General features: G+C 41.9%; 1 protein-coding gene across 1 annotated transcript; it reads right to left on the bottom strand.

Annotated features, from left to right (window-relative positions):
* Positions 1–714: 714 nt before the first annotated feature.
* pdxkb (pyridoxal (pyridoxine, vitamin B6) kinase b) lies at positions 715–17405 on the bottom strand (the record flags this gene model as incomplete). The annotated part of the gene is made up of 11 exons (XM_079230218.1): positions 715–830; positions 1968–2034; positions 2132–2268; positions 2393–2504; positions 2613–2658; positions 3322–3407; positions 3878–3912; positions 5909–5992; positions 6263–6367; positions 11372–11426; positions 17325–17405. The coding sequence occupies 11 exons, from the start codon at positions 17403–17405 to the stop codon at positions 715–717; spliced, it is 924 nt and encodes a 307-aa protein (XP_079086344.1).
* Positions 17406–17942: the final 537 nt, after the last annotated feature.

A 17942-nucleotide genomic window follows, 5' to 3' on the forward strand; every position in this document is an offset into this window, starting at 1 on the left:
TTCCTCTTTAAGGGGTTTCATTTCTCACCTCACTGCAGTGACGTGGATGTGCACCCCAGGGTGCGCGAGCACTCAGTGACATCACCGATGGGTGTGGTTCCAGGTGCAACCCACAGACGTGAAGCGGACTTGAAACCAGAGGAACTTTCCAATCAGTGAAAATACCCCAAAAACTGCTTTTGAACACTCCCCACTAAAGAGTTAGAGAACTTCCCAAAGTACTAGAACTTGATGAGTCATAGTATTACTCCGAGGACAAAAATACCTTTTCTATAACAAATATGACATCATCTCTGTCCAAATCGGACTTTAACAGATCCAAAACAAGTCCTCTATCGTACCGAGGACAATAGTATTACCTATTCTGTTAGCTTTCTAATCACATACCGCGTTAGAGGGCCTCAGTCCAACCTGACCTGACTGTCTATCCATGGCTCTCGTTCCAGAACAGGGTCTGGGGTAAAAGGGTTACAGGTCAAGGGTTCGGGACACTGAGGACTTAAAGGGGCAAAGGGGTTTAGGGTGAAAGGACTACAGGGGTCACAATACTAAGGTTTATTTTTTTTTTTTAAAAGGAGTCTGGATGATGAGGTGTTGAAGTTTTGGAAACGACAGTCAAGGTTTACAGCGATGAGAGATTCACCGAGATACTGGGTTTAAGAGATTCACGGGTGAAGAGGACAAGGTTAGCGTGAGTCTTATGGGTCGGCAATGTTAGGATATGACCGTGGCCTCCGTAACTATAGCAGGGTCTTCTATGTCGGCTTTACTTTGAACCATCCTCAGCTCCAGCTGGGGCGGACTGGGCCTCCGACCAGGACCTGCTAACACTGAGAGACAGAGACGGATGAGATTAGCATTCATGCTAAAGCTACATTACGCAATTGTTTAATTGTAAAACTGAAGTTAATAAACATGACAGCAGCAGGAGTTGAAATCTTTTACAGGCTTTTGCAATTTGGGATGTTTCCGCCACTTGTAATCATTCTAATTTTTTTTCAAATATACAATCTGAAACCCTGGAAAAAGAGTTTGGAGATGAGCGAGTGTCGTCGTGTGTCAGATGTAGCGAGGGCTTTAAATTCCTCGTCAAGAGGCGGCAACGTCAACATACCTACGTCTGCATTTCCTTTTCCTGACATGAGAAGAACTGGAGCCGGATAAATGTACAGTAAGTGGTGCGTTGAGTGAGTTACAAGACTATTAAGACTATCTAAACATATGATCCCACAGAGATACGCAGCTGTGGTTGCAATCAGGCTGAAAAATATCAGGAAATCTACTGGACACAAATAGATTTCTAGAAGGCGAAAACTTGTATTTTGATTCCCTGGAAATAAAAGTGCGATAGTGAAACTGGGATCAATCAATGAGGCAGATTGACTTAATAAGGTTACAACATTAGAGACAGCAGGAGATTGGAGTGATTTGAATGGCTGTTTTTGGAGATTACGCTTCACTAAACGCACCAGAGGGAAATAATATATATAATCAGAGCTTTAAAAAAAGAAACAAAAAAAAACACACATTTGATTAAAAAAAGAAAATCTGTTTTTATAACATTTAACAATGATTGCTACCAACCCACATTTCTATCTATTTGCTTGTGTATTTTTTCAATAACCTCCGACAGAACTACTTAAATACATGATTACTTCAATTACACTTCAATCACTTTAACCACCTCAACTTTGCAATATAAATACATTTTATTCTGCCTCTATATATAATATTGTTATTGTGCATTCTTTACCGTTTTATTACCATTTATTTACCACGTCTCTCGTGTGCACTTTACCCGTTTGCTGCTGTAATCCTGCAAATGTCCCCACTGCGGGACTAATAAAGGAATATCTAATATCTAATCTACATTCTAGTTCTCCTGCAGATCTTGTTGTTGTTAAACAGCAAAGATATGAGCCAAGTTAAAGCTCTAGGTCCGTTGATAACAACCCTACTTTTCTTACCGTGAGCGTATGAAATTGTCCTCTGGATAACATGGTGCATCACTGAAAAAGTCTTCTCACAGGCCATCTGAGAAGAGGGAATTACTGTTATTAGCATTTCTAATCAAATAAAAACCCAATTTAAAAACAGGTGTGCGTCTTCATCTTCAACCTGGTTACTGCACCTTTAGGTCGTTGGGGTAGTGGTGTGTCCACGCTAGCAGCATAGCAGCAAACAAATCTCCAGTTCCTACGAAGACGGCGTCTACTTTGTGAACTTCCATTCGAACCCTCTGCGTCGTCCGGCTGCCGTCGGGACGAACTGAGCGGACACACAAAGACACGGCGCGTTGGAAGGGGCTCATTCTGATGGCTTTCGTGCCACAAACGCGGCAATAAGGTCACGCGATAACACGGCAATAAGGTCACGCGTAGCGTCGACCTACCCTTGCGCTGGCTGCCCAGCGACACGAGGAAGCGGTCTCCCAGTCTGGAGGGCAGATCGGAGGAGGTGATGACCACTGTGTCCGGGCCCATAGCATGCAGGAGGTCCATGACCTGCAGACAGGCAGGTGTTTTAGTTTAAGCAACATGACGGCTTATTCTGTAGACAATGTACGTATGCAAGAAAGGAACGGAAGGATTATATAGAGAGGGATCCTTTACCTCCACAGCGTCTTTTTCTGTGCTGATGTTTTTCCCCGTCAATAATCTGCAAACACAAGCAAACGGCACTGTAACATAACACTGAAAGTCAAGTTATTGGGACAGAAAAACACAGACGTTCACATTTAAGAGACGAATTTAAACCTTGAAATGTTTTATTCTACTTATTCTACCACTTATGGGACTGCACAAGTACAAAAAGGGAGGAAATCACCTGAAGTTAAGTGAGCCATTAAAAAAAAATATATATATATATATATATATATATAAACATTTAATATGATCCTGCAGATGTGTGGAAACACCACTAGGGGGAGTAGCTTCACAGGAAAGATAATAGAGCTGAGACACTTAATGAGGAGCCATAAACAACATAGTATTTGAACTTTGAACACTGCTGTACTGAAAATAAATCTACATGGTTTAAAAAGGTAAAACAAAAAGGATAAGCCACATTTTGGCCTTTTGCTTTCCTGTTCATTATTTCCAAATGTGTAAAACACTAAATGAAAATATTCAATAACATGCATGAGCGGCGTTACATAAAGATGGCGTCCGCTAATGCTCAGCTACTCACTGAGGTGATGAAGGTAATCTAAACTAAGGAAGTTAATCTTCAAGAAAATGACAATGACAGACATGTCCCGCTAAATTCATTGGATTTACATCAATACAAATCTGTATATATGACAATAAAACTTGTACTCACTCGGCCTCAAACTGGTTCGGAGTAATAATGTCAGCAACAGGAACCACCTTGTTCTTATAGACCGGATACAGATTCTGAGGAACGTACTGAGGAGCGAGACACACAGGTTAGAGTCACATAACACGACACACACACACACACACACACACACACACCCCCCCAATAGTGCTCGACATGAAGGACTACACACACATAACTGAGTGGGCTCAGTTTTCATGGTTTTAAATGAGCTCTGACAGACAAAATATGATCTTAATCCCTGAAAAAAACACACACACACACACACACACACACACACACACACACACACACACACACACACACACACACACACACACACACACACACACACAGTGAGTCACTGCGTATGTAGTTTCTGTCAGATCACAATAATCCATCTGTCTCCCCCACAGAGCTCTAACACACTGAAATACACACAGATAAAAACACAAGGATGAGCACTAAAACCCTCCCACACATATGAAAAAGGCACAAGAATCATAAAACAAATATTTCTACACACAACATAAGAGCACCTACAGGACATTAATCTCACCATAGATCCGTGATCACCGAGGACGGGGTCACATACTGAAACGACACAAACAGATTCAGAGTCAGCACAGAGCTCCACCTCACATAAACACTGCAGTGACAGGGAGGCGTGAAACTGGATTTTGGAGATGTGAACGCATCCAAGTCAGCATGTAGGGGGTCACCACAGGAAAAACGTTTATTTTCAATGTCGACGCTCTCTTAAATAAAGATAATTTATCTATTATTATACCTTTAGCAGGTGTGGAGATACAAAAAATGTAAGATTTGTACAGAGGATGGCAAAGAAAATGTATTTTTTTGTGGCCATAGCACTGACATATAGTATTAGCACTTTATAAAGGTAATATATTTATAATCCAGCAGGTACTTTCTACTTTATGTCGTGTCTGTCTGTCCATCAGCCTTAAACATGGTTTAGTTTTAGTCTCATCCAACTCCTGAGGCAAACATCTGTCTCTTTAGCTTCAGAATGCGACAGTGTTCACCAGCTAGTCGCCAACATTACTGGTTTACCTGAACCAAACCAGTAACGTTTGTTTAAAGGCTGTTAAACCAGAAGGAGGATCTGAAAGAGGCTAAAACGCTCCGTAGAGACGTGGAGTCAGGTGATAACTCTGTTACTACGAGTGCCACCTCTTAAATCACACATACATTTATTCAGTGATTAAAAACACTTATTAGAGCAGCGTTTAAATAAATAGAGCAGGAACGCATCAAGCACCAGGTCCATTCCCTCAGAATAAAGAAACAAAACTCAATCCTGACTCAAACTACAACATTAGCGATGAAATAGACACTAATTTCTCCACCAAAAGCTGTCTTGATATATATTTAAGAATATTTCAATATCGGTTCACACATAAAACCTGAGAAACCAGAATAATAGTTGTTTTTTTTACAACAACAATATTCTCAAGAGAGACGAAAAAAGAGATCATTTATCCAAATGCAGAATAAAAATGAACAAAATGATGGTTTGAATCAGGAATTCAATCAAGGAACTTTCTGCCTTCAACGAAAGGAAAACACAAATACATAATTCTAGCGGCCCTCTGGTTGCTTATTATTTTGCACAGTGGCAGTCGGTCGCCTCTATATCCACCAACACGCCGTCTACGGGCCAAACAGTCGTGATTTGAGCGAAACTGATTTGTGCAACATGATGAAAGTCCTCCGGGCTCGAGGGAGTCGTCCACAGCGAGAACCGGATTAACGTCAAGCTACATTTCAATATTTAACAGTATTAATTATTCCGTTTATTTGCTGGGTTTCCCCTCTAATCAGGGGGCCTAATTTGCTTCGTGAGTGTGGTTTTTATTCGTATGGAAGCTGCACTAATGCACATTTTTCAGACAATAAAAGGATGGGATGACTGTGTGGCGGGGAAGCGGTCGCTCAAGGTGACAAAGCCACAGAGAAATACCACCTGACCAGGCTCCTCTATAGATTTTCTTTTTTTAGCCTCTTTTATGTAACGTTCCAGAGTACCAAGGAGCCTTAATATAAAGCATTCAGAGCAGAGACCACACACATTCAGCCTTTGCTGACATTTATGTTGAAAAACCCCATAAAAATAACGCTTTATTTCACAGTTAAATCGTGTTGCAAAAGCCTTTTATACCCAGCAAGATAAAAAAAAGTGTTACATGTCAGCTGATGCAACACAAACTGCACATTATACAGAAATGCATCAATTAACCTTTAAAGACACACAACCCTAAAGTTAGCTCAAAGTGTGAGGACAGAACACAACAGAAGATGCATTTATTTCAAACTAACAGCTCTCCAACCACAAAAAAAGCAGTTTTGAGTGAATGTTTTATTGAAAAACATGCATCCTTTTCGTATGATAGCTAATTAAAAGTAATACCGTTTATAAAGTTGAACGTTTACTTCAAGCAGGACATGTGTGTTTTTACACACCGCCCATCCACCCCGACCTCGTCCCTGTACAGACTTTGTCGTTCTTTAAACCACGGCTCATGATTACGTACAAATTATAGCGTAGTACTTTTTGTAGTTTACTTACCATACACCAGGTTGGGGTTGGCTCTCTTGAGCTCCTGAACGATGTCCACGACCATCTCCAAGAAGGACGTGTCTCTGGTGTACCCTGAACACATCATCATCATCATGCTACACTCTGTTTAAATGCACATTATTGTTAAAGTTAAGCAGACAATATGAGCCGCTCAGACATTCTTGGATTCATGAAAATAATAGAAAAAAAAATGTAGTCGCATGAATCTTGAGTGCCGAGTGTAAAAAGATGTAAGAGGAGAGCGGAGGGAACATTAACGCAGGATTAACTGAAGACAAACACAATAACGTGAAGCTCCATTCACAGCAGCGGTGTGGTCATGTATGAGAGTGATGTCTTCACCTGTTAAAACGTAGTCATACTTGTGAACGTTGTTCAGTTTGATTCCCTCATAAAGAACGTGGAGCTCATCTGCTGTCAAAACCTGGCCTTTCCAATGAGAATAACCTGCAGAGAGCAGACCAGTTATTGTGGTTGCAAGTTGCTGACTCACCTTTTGAACCGCTTTCAGGGATTCTAGTGACACAAACACAAATAAACACACACACACACACACACACACACACACACACACACTAAATGTGCACGTTAACACCCCTTATAGCTGACACACACATTAAAATTCTGCACTAACCGGATATTAAAATGTGGTTTTCTAGAAGGTTAAGACACTGCTGTTTCAGTCTGAACATTAAATAGGAAAAAAGTATTAATAATGTACATACAAAACATATGATGGGCAGTATTTAAAGTGGAGAAACATGCCTTTATACCCCTTTGAGATCACAGATCACATACCCAGTCATATTCTGCATCTATTTAACAATAGATGCAATCAAAATCAATTTATTTGTATTATTATATGACAATTCAAATCTTCTCTTCCTGTAAAGCAAATGATGAAGTGTGCTTGCTTTATGTTAATGACGTCTATCCATCAATCTGCAACCGTTTACCGTCAAAGGACCAATCAAATGCAAAGGATTTCGTTCCTGTGACTCCAGAAACTTTTCTTGGAGGCTTTTTAGGAGAGCTGCTGCTCCACTGCTATGGTTTCTCCCGTACGGTAAGCGCTCTAAATAGGGTTTTAAATGCAGGACTTTCTATTTGTAATCAAGTTATTTGTACTCAGTTTGTTTAGCTTTTTTTGTCAGAAAGGTAACTTCTTCCAAAAAGAAAATTACAATCCAGACTCCAAAAACTGCACCGTTCTTGGATAACGCTTTTAGTGTTGACTGCTCTCTGCCAGCATGACTCAATAATGCCATCTTCTTCTTAGCCCATGTGACTTGTGCCTGTAACCGTGTGTGTCTCAATGAAGGGAGGACTAAGAAAAGAAACGTCTTGTAACACACACACGAGGCTCGACGAGGACACACACACTCTATTGACAAACACACCTACGTACTTGTGTGTGTGCGCGTGTGTGTGTGTGTGTGTGTATACACATCTGGTGTGAATGTGTGTTGCGTGTACCGATCTGGATGTAGAGGAACGCAGCGAGAATGCTAATGCGAGCGCGTCGGTGCACGTCTGTCTGCGTATGACATGTTTGCTGCAGGCCGATGATGTCGCAGCTTCAGGTGAGTCACAGCCGGGTCACGTGGTGACAGTGGGGAGGGGGGGGGGGGGGGGGGTTCTGGTTGCTTAGCAACAAGCCGGGAGAAAGCCAAAGGGGCTAAGAAAGAGAGACTCGCAGTCAGAGCGTTGGGAGTGTGAGTGTGTGTGTGTGTGTGTGTGTGTGTGAGAGAATGAAGGCAGGCTTACAGATAAGAGCCGCTTCTGTCGTCATCATTCGCTGCTGTCGCAATTCACGACGCCTGCTGCTGTTTACAGCCGTGTCCTGTCGCTCTCTCTCTCCTGTCGCTCTCTCTCTCCTGTCGCTCTCTCTCCTGCTCCCTCTGTCTTTTCCTCACCCTCCAAAAAAAAAAAGTCCTGTCTCTCTCTCTCTCTCTGTCTGTCTCTCCATTCACCTTCTCGCTCCCTCTCGGATGCAGGCGTCGTCTTCAATATGTCACACCGAATTACATACACTCCTTGAAGAAAATTGCAAATGCTGTGCGCCCACAAGATCTGATTACACAGGCGCCGGAGTCTCGGGCAATTTTATGTTAAGGTCACTGAAACAAACAATTCACACCATGATGTGAGGACTTTTCTTTTCCCTCGTTGAGGAACCTTGACATCGTCCTCAGCTGTGTCATTGTCTACTCTGTACCAAACCAATACTGACCATGACACCTTTGATTGCAATAGTCACTTATCTTTGTCTAATTGGTCCCTTAAGACTTCATTTTTTAATTTAGATTGAGATGGGAGTTTACAGGAATCCAGTCTAGACTGTCTTCAGTCATTAACTTTAGCCGCAACACAATCTAACGCCATCTGGCCAATCAGAAACGTTGTATAGAAGTCTATGAGAAAATGACTTGATTTATTCCCTCCGTAAACATTGTAAACATGAGTTTATGTCTCAATCTCTAGTTTCAAGTCTTCTTCAATACAGCATGATGTTCATTTAGTACATTATGGTCATTTAGAGTCAATTAGACCATAAAGCAGGGGATGCTTTAGGGCGGGGCTTAATGTGATTCAAAGTGGCCAAGGTATTACTATAACTTATTTTTGAAAAACCACTGACTCAATTCTTTCAGAAAGTATTTTAGAATTCCCACACAAAATCCCGTTAGTAAACGTTAGTCTCACTGCAAATAAAGAAGATCCTATTCTTCTGTTACAACCTTCAGCAAACATGATGGAAAACAACCCACAAGAACCCACTTATTCATTTAAAAACTAAACCGGGTCAGGTTAACCAAATAACAAACACATGACTGGTAGTATCTTCCCAGACAGATTAGTTTTTGGCAAAAGGTTTTGAGAGCTTCTGCTGCCTCTAAAACGCACAAGAGGTGGGTAGTATTTCATTTGTGGTGCTCAGAACTGAGAGTAAATCTAGCAACTCACAGGTCTGATTGGGAAAGTGGTAAAAATATTAAACTTGTTGTATCTTTCAGGAGGAGGATGATTGAGTTCTAGCTGGCCTCTTTCCTTTCTCATCTCTTTGAGCGGCGGTTGAAGACAAAAAGTCCAAGCGAGCTTTGCAATTATCCTGGAAATGTGTTTTAGTTGGGTGGCTTAAGAGGATGTGGGCAAAACTCCAGATTAATTTACTTAAAATAGAAACTAAACATGACAATTGACTTCAGTCGTTGCGGTTATTTGACAACTGCTACTAAATAGGCTAACCGTTACCGGTAATCTGTTTTCTATTGTTGGATAGAAAATAGTTTCAAATGAACTCCGTTCAGGCTGTGAATTAGGAAAGACTGTCACTTCTTCTAGGGAACTTCTCATCGTAGAGGTTTGGCCACTTCCAAACCGCTCAAATGTAAATTACAGCGTTTCCTCCGTCTCTGCTACAGACGCTCGCCCACACAACAACACAACAACACTCGTCCTGCAGCACACCTACAATTATGCTCAGCTCACCCTCGTCTGCAACGCCACAACACAATCAGCATCTCAACAACAATGAATGAGAAACTGACTAACCTGGCTGGTTATAAACGGCCCGCTCACAAGCGCAGGAACCCAACCCATCATCAATAAGATGTCAAACTGCTCGCTGACCTTTTCCAGCTTGATTACAGTTGTGATTGCTTGGATTCTCAAACTAGACCAGATGAAAAACTAGACAACCGTGGCATGAGAGGGTGAAGGTCATCCGCTCTGTGCGACACAACACTGTAAAAAAAAACAGCCACTAGCGTTATTAACTAAATACTATGTTTAGAGGAGGGTGGGATGCCTGACAGGTTACTTTTTCTACATTTTTCTTTCTTTTCAATGTACAGAACTGTCAAAAAGTGAATTACATTTTTGCCAATATTCATCTTCATGTCGATAGCAAGAAACTGGTGGGTGTCTCTCGGGTTGTCTTCTATATTTATATTGTACATATTAGTTAAATGTTAATGCTTAGTTTCTGTGTTCTACTCTGTTGTCCTCAATATCTTTTTTTTATATTTCTCTTGTTTATTTGTATATAATATGTACATAGTGTAACCAGAGTCAAATCCCATGTATGTGTACACACACACTCACACACACGGTCAATAAAGCTGATTCTGAGAAGTAACTTCCAATAAGCAAAGTTTGCCAGCCACAAACCGCACGTATTGTAAACTCTGTCATAATGTGTTGCAGTCTGGACGTTGTATGATCCACTGTGAAGCAACAGGCAACAGCTGTCCAGATGCGTTTGTTTTCACAGCTGATTTATTCCTCACGTTTCAGTTTGCATGAATAACACGAGCTGAGACCGTCCATCAGCGTTAGACACGCAGACACTCGCTCCCAGCCAATCAGAGACAAGAAGCATCATCGGTCTAAGTTTATCTAAACTATTTAAAACGTGTGTCTTTTAATTCTCTAATGCATTATTATTGAAAATACAACATACATCAGACTTAGCTGTGGCGATGTAAGACACAACGATACATCTCTGCAAAAAGCAACACATTGCGCAAGTCCACACGAGCAAGACTAGAAGTGAAGTGTGATGTAATTTACTGTGACAGAAAGCAGCGTTTAAGGCACATGTTGTCAGAAGTGTTTGGAAGCAGAACAACAGAGGAAGATGCACATTTGTTCTTCTCGTTGCTGGATACATGTTACTAAGTAAAAAAAAAAAAGAGCGAGGTTTCTTTGTTCATGATCTTGCTTCTTATAGATGTAATCTTACCTCTAGTTCAGTACTTGCTCGGTATGTATAGAGTGAAAAGGTACTTTAGGGATTTAGTGCTGCACTCTCGCAGACAAAGCAGCCCCAGTTTTCGTTTAGCTGATACAGTGTTTTTGATAGTTCAGGGGAGGAAGCTCCTTGTGTGCTCAGACTTCCTCCATCTTTTTGTTTAATTTTGGCCAGACATCTGGACTCCCAACAACTTGTGCAATACACTTAAAAAAAAGCTAATCTTTCCCCTTTCATTAGACCCTCCCACACATCCCTTCCCCTATGGTATACATGTGTGGTCCTCACGCTCAAGAGAGCTCCTCTTGAGGCCGAGTAGTCCTCCTCAGGATGAGTTAACGGATCTCGGCATCTCTGCTTTATCAAAGCAAAACCGGCAGCGTCGGAGACGCCCCAAGGCGGAGCGAGGAGGCCCGTGTAAAATATGAATGGAGTTGGTCCCCTGCGGACCGCTCTGTGTTTGAGAGCTGTCCTGGTGTCAGCCGGCGAAGTCAGCGACCTCCCCGAAAAACGTGACTCACCCGGCTGTCGACCCGTCAGCCTCGAAGGCGTCTCTCCAAACACTCGCCGACACTTCCATCACGACACCAAGGGGATCCGACTGACTCATGCGCACCCACACACACACACACACACTCTGAACTAAAACACAGCACACACACACACTAAGAAATATGTTATTTCATCCGTCTTACCTGTGTGGTTGGAGAACTGGACAGAGTTGATCGAGTCCACCTCAAACCCTAACACCTGGAGGACAGAGAGAAGAAACAGACCAGGAGTCAGGGGAGATTAGGAGACACAGCTACACATGTGCAAGTGTAGTAGTACAAATACACAACTAAACATGCACGCGACGCAGCTACCGAGCACCCGTCTGGTCACTAGCAAACACATCCAGTAGACATGGAGCATCACGGTAATCATTTGGAGTCGTGTTCCTGTTGACCGATAGCTCTACTCGTAGCTCTGTGTTTGGTCCCCACCAGCTCCGAGGGGAAATACCGGTCTCTTTAGCGATCTAGTGCGCCACCGGGTTCACCAGCTAGTCGACAACTTTGTCTTTCTTTTGTCGACAAACGCTCTGAGAGTGAACTAAAGCAGTAAAGCAGCAAGAGAGTTGAAAAAAAATACTAGAAAAGCTAGAAAAATGTTGTCTTCTGAAAGCATCCTTGATAATAGCATCACTTGACTTGAATATATTATAATATTGTGACATTTTTATAATATTCATGTCTTAGTGGTCCTAACTGCAGCATGTAAACACGTCCATCTGGCTTCTTTTAAACCGGGACGTGATCTAAGAGCTCAGAGTGAAACATGCACAGCTCCATAAACCAACTCCTGGTGTCCTCCCGTCTGTCTTTTTTATTCAATTACCAGAAAGAGTGAGAGAAAGACGCATGACCCATCCATGTGCGCAGTCAATTGTTATCTGAATGACTTTATTTTAATTATAGGTTGAAACAGGACGCAGGCAGACTGAATTAGCTCTTTGTTCTTTTCAATGGGCCGCCACATTGAGAGACAGCAGTCTGCTTTCAGAGGGGAGAGGCAGCGACTCGACCCCTTTGACCTTGAGCTCGCCAATGCTCCGGCTATTGCCGCGTGAAAACGGATGAAAACTTTTTTTCTTTCTGAAAAGGTTGAATTTGTATCATCATCATGAGGCATTCGTGGAAACAATGGGGTCAGGAACGCAGAACACGACACCTTTTCTATTGAAATCAGACTTCTTTTTGTATTATAAAAAGACAGTATTGTAAAAATACAGTCCTGGTGGACAGACGTGTGAATGATCTTATTCCAATCGTTGTGATCGTCTAATCATATTCCCATATTTGTCAGAAGCCCAGCAACACCTGAAACGTGTTCTTGAGAAAAATGTTAACTTAAAACAAGTTCTCAGTGTAAAGTGTTGATTGTCGCTTTATTGGCTACAAAAAAACAACAACAAAACAGCAGTAATTCTTTAAAAGGTCAAACCAAGGACGTTGGAGTTCATGTCCGCGGGGGCGCCTCCTTTAAGGTCAATTTAACGGCTGTATTATGCGGCGCTGTTGAATTGTATTATGTTAGATTCCACAGTGATTTGAGTGACATAATATTAGAAACACATCCAGTATGATACAAGTCAACAGCACAAACTTACAGCGTCTAGAATGACCATTAAATTAAATTGACATCGCTAAAACTGTTGACAGAAACTGAACATTATATAAAAGGCAGGATTCATTGCAGGACTTTTGTATTCAGAGTGTGTTCGCTTTAGATCGGTCTACCTAATAAACGTACAGCACGGAACACCACAACTTTAATTAAACATGGATTCCCAGTCAAGACAAAAGGGTTCCTTTCATTCACAACCACAAAAAGAAGAAGTTACCAACTCTTTCAGCGGCCTTCCAATTACTTGCAGTTAAATATAGAATTGATTTGGAGTTGTTTTTTCAGCTGGCTCATGGCCAATTAAATAAAAGATCTATTTCTGCCTGAATAAAAAGGTGTTTAACTGTTTTTTTTTTTTTTTTTTAACAGGACTCTTTCACAGCAAATTAACTGTTGGTGTAAAACGGTGCGCTCCTCCTGATGTAGATGCGGCTAAGAATATGTTATTTAGGTCACATCCTTTTCTCGCTCTATTCATAAGCCTCAAGTCAGTGACACAGATAAGACTGTTTACAATGCTGCTGACTGGAAAGCATCGTCAGAGACGGAGGAGCGGATGGATATTAACCGCGATTATAAACATTTTGCCTTTTTTTTGGAGGAAGCACTTAAAGTACTTATGGTAATTCCCAGATGAGGAAGGCCTCCCGCCACTGACGAATGAAGGGTTTCTTTTAATTAACGTGTGCCACAGTGCAGGCTGAGCACGTCTGAGTCAACACAAACGCTATATTTACTGCATCGTGACTGAGCAGAGAGAGTCCCTCGGCTTCGGGTTAGCGCCGCTACGTTTAGCGTTAGCTTGCGAGCATGAAAAGCACATGTCTATGTTGTACTGGTGACCGTCTCCGTGTGTGTCGATCGTCTTTTTGTTATTTAGTTTATGGCAGATTTGCACTGCAACCTGCAATGTTTCACATTCAGTCTATAAACCAGTGGCGGGCCGTGCATTTTATACCTAGGCCTGCTGTATACATAAATACGCGCATGACGGGATGCTGTTCAGTTTGTTGAAAAAAAACGAGACAACGGCCATGCTAGCAGCTCTCTGAGGCTGAGCTTCAAGCTAAACGCTAACGTCAACATGCTACAATCCTGTTTACATACATTTAGCTATAATGTTAACCATGTTCACCATCTTAGTTAAGCCTGTTAGCATGCACACATTTACTAAATAGCCACACACACACACACAAAGTGCAGCTGAGGCTGATGGGAAAGTCCTTGGAGAAGCCAAGTTTTTTATCAGCTGACAGCACAGGTGGAAAGGTCAGGGGCTCTTTAAAAGTTATTATAATTCATCAAGGAACAACTTCAGCTCCAGCCTCAAGAACAAGTGTAAGCACTGAACGCAGGTTTGTCTGGCTGCAGAAAATGAAGAAGTTCCTCTGAGGGACGCTTCAGATCAATATCATCTGAAACTGAATGAGCTGCCAGATAAATATGTTTCTTCTTCCATTAAAAAAAAAAAAAAAAAAGCATAAAGATTCTCCCTCAATTGAGTGAAATGAACAACGGCAAAGATGTCAGCAGATCACCAGCTGGCTGACGCGTCCTTGAGCAAAACGCTGCCAGTTCCAGGGACACGGTTCTGACGTCAGGCCGTTATCAAGCAAACCGAAACCGCCCCCTATGAGAATAAATAAACCATCACATTGATAATTCAACCTTTCACAGACTTCTGCACGAAACAATCTGCCTAGTTATTTTGTTCTCGAGCAGAACGTTCTCGTTTTTTTTTTTCTGCTTGTAATTGCATTTGGGATGAAAATACACCGAGTGCTAGACTGAATGGCTGTACTCGGCTGGCAATCATGTAGAATCTGCACTCCTGATTGGTTTGAGATATATTTAATATTTTTCTTCTTTCTCTCCACAGCCAGCCAAAGTGATCGCAGCTTTGAAATATTTCATCCAGGGCATGGGATACTGTAAGCCACAAGCCTAAACTATCTAAATATTTAATTAATTAGAGTTATCCATCGACAATTCTGTTTTACTCCGTATTCACAATTGGGTGCCGTACAACAGCGCCGGTACTGAATTGTGTCTCTATGTGAAAACTGAATCTACCCAGTCTGGCTCTAAGGCAGCCTGTCTCCATCTTCAGTGACGTCACCAGGAGGAATCCTGTGGCGGCCAATCAGAGCCCAGCTTCCTCCCACCGCCGTCTCCTGCCTTCTGACAGGCCTGAGATCCTCTGTGTCATCAGCACACACAGAGAGAGAGGGAGGGATGCCCTGCACGCCTGCTGACGACATCATCATCATCATCATCATCTTCTCCTCCGTCATCTCAAACACCAACTGAATCACGGTTGTGACTCTGAATAGTAAGCGCAGCTCTGTCACTGGCCTGTGGGCTTTCTGTTTATTGGTTTGAATTTAAATTAGTCTACAAGCATCAGTAGAACACTGTAAAGTTATATACGTGACCCGGTGTCTGATGTTGACTTCAACTGCACATTTACATCATTATTATTCCTCTTTACATCTCAGACAGTTTGTCTTCTTAGATTTAAGAATGTCTGAGATCTTTCCATGCAAAATAAAATGAAAAAAATAAGGCACATTTTTATAATTTTTAAAGCTCTGAACAGTGCTTAGATAAATCACAAAAGAACGGTCAGATACATAAGAGCTTAGTCAAATTGTGAAAGGCTTTTGCGAGACCATTTAAGGTCTCGAAGTTAGGGAACAGAACTGGAAGGCACCCTGTATAAAAGCGACACATACTTATATTATATACTTATATTAAGATTTGATGATTGTAATACTGATACTTTGTTCTATTCCGTTTCACTTAGGCTATGAAACTTAAGCATATATATATATATATATATATATATATATATATATATATATATATATATATATATATATATATATATATATATATATATATAAAAAACAATTCTTATTGTATTTATTTGTAAATGGCCATGTCATGACAATAAATGTTGCCATAGTCTTATGACATCTTATTTCCCCCAGAAATCAATTAAGTGTTCTTTTTTCTAGTCTTGGGGAAATTAATCTTGACAACACATTAAATACTACCGTCTTTAAACATCAACTGGTCCTACTTAATACTGTTGACCCTGACCTGTAACCCTGAGCAGTACACTTGGTACACGTAGTACAATGCACTGGTTACTATCAGTGTCTAGTCTAAGCTTCACAAGGCTGCACTGGTGAAACACTTCAAACATTAGTCTGGTACAAACAGGTCTTAATCATCCATGGTTGGACATTAGTGGCCGCAATGAAGTCGGTGACATGCATGAAAGCCCAGCAACCATTAGGATAGCCACAAAATACATCCCGGGGTGCAGCGGGGCTAAAAATAGACTCAGCACTTCTCACAACATTAGACTGTCTTTCAGGATGACGGGACGTGTATACCGTCGGCCTACACCAGCCTCACAGCCACCACCGACTGCTGCCGGTGGAAAACATGAAAACTATAACAGTCACCGGCCTCATTGTGGCGATTACAGACCCCAAGCAATCACTGTTATCGTCCTACTGTCAACATTAGGGATCATAAAAGGGAAGTGACTATCACTTGCATGGCCAGGAGGATCTCATAGCCTCTGCGTGCTTTTTCATATCATCAAATAAACAGCTTGTTTTGTCAGCATTTGCTCTTTTTTTTTGGCTCCCTATTCTGGTAGTTATGCCTTTCTTGTATAGCGCTCAGAAAACTCTGCCTTCAGGTTGCTACTGTTAATGTCGTTAATGACTCAACAGGACAGTCACTACTTCCTATTATTATGATTATTAAAGAGCTAAATGTATGTTTAGCAACCCAAAAAGCTGGACTTGACAGTTCATCTCTTTACAATCTGCTTTGTTGTCAGTTTATTGATTACATAATGTAGAGAATCAATACTAGTTATGGTCACGAATGTTTAGGCTAAGCAGTCATTTTTATTTATTATATATATATTGTCCTAAGACACTTAGTATAACATCGGTGAGACCTGACATCTATATTAAGATAAATGAGCAGATTTACACCTATAACAAGTATTATTCACACACAGTCAAATAAAGACTAGAATAAGACAAGAAAGCTGCCATATTATCACCCATCTTCTCCACTGACGTGGTTTGAGGACCATCGTTGGGTGATTGGAGGAGAACCACAACGTGCACGACACCTGTCGTTACGTATAATCTACCGCTCGTTACGTATAACCTACTGCTCAACATCGAGATGACAGTACTGATATATATATATTTTTATAATCTTTTATGTTTTTTTGCGCTAAATAAAGATCACATTTAGCGGGTGGAACATACAACTAAGCTAACCGTTAGTGATCAATTTAGGCAGATGGCCGAATTCTGTTGGTGGTTGGATGAACTTTAAACGGCGTTATAATCGGGTATCGTCGCCAAAAAAAAAAAGCCGGATGGCCCACGAGTCGGTTTAACCGTTGTCCGATTATGGACGCACACGAGTTGTATTTACCTGTAACGGGAACGAGGCGCTCTTGTTGCCCACGTATCCCCGGACTACGTGGCTCTGTATGGACAGCACGCGACACTCCATGGCGGCTCCCGGTCAGCCGAGGGAGGGGTAAGGATAATCCGTTACTTCAACGTTAACCACGTCAACGCATAACCGGGAAGAAGGAAATAAAACACTAAAAACAAAAAAGGCGAGCTAACCAGCTGTGTGGCCGTGAGCTCGTGGGGGTGGTTGTAGCGGGTGGTGTGAAGTGAGCGCGTGTGATGGTGAGAGTGGGAGAGAGAGAGAGAGACAGCGAGCGCGAGACGGAGAGAGCGCGAGCAAACGTGCGGCTCGTAACGCGCATACACAACGGTTTAGCAACCGCCGTTATGGCGTTATTAATGTTGCCGTTAACGTGTAGCGAACTGACGATTCAAAATAAGTGTGTCACGAGCTGACCAGACAACCGAGGGGTCACGTGCAGCTTCACGAACACTGAAGGACACGATATCTCTCACACACACACACACACACGCCGGTATTCTGCGCAGGCAATCTGAGTGGCCGCCTAAATCCAGTGACGTCACCGCAGGGCCACTTACAGCGCATCCTGATCAACACAGCTGGAATTGAATG

The sequence above is a fragment of the Taurulus bubalis genome (assembly GCF_910589615.1).
Source record: "Taurulus bubalis genome assembly, chromosome: 14".
Classification (NCBI taxonomy): Eukaryota; Metazoa; Chordata; class Actinopteri; order Perciformes; family Cottidae; genus Taurulus; species Taurulus bubalis.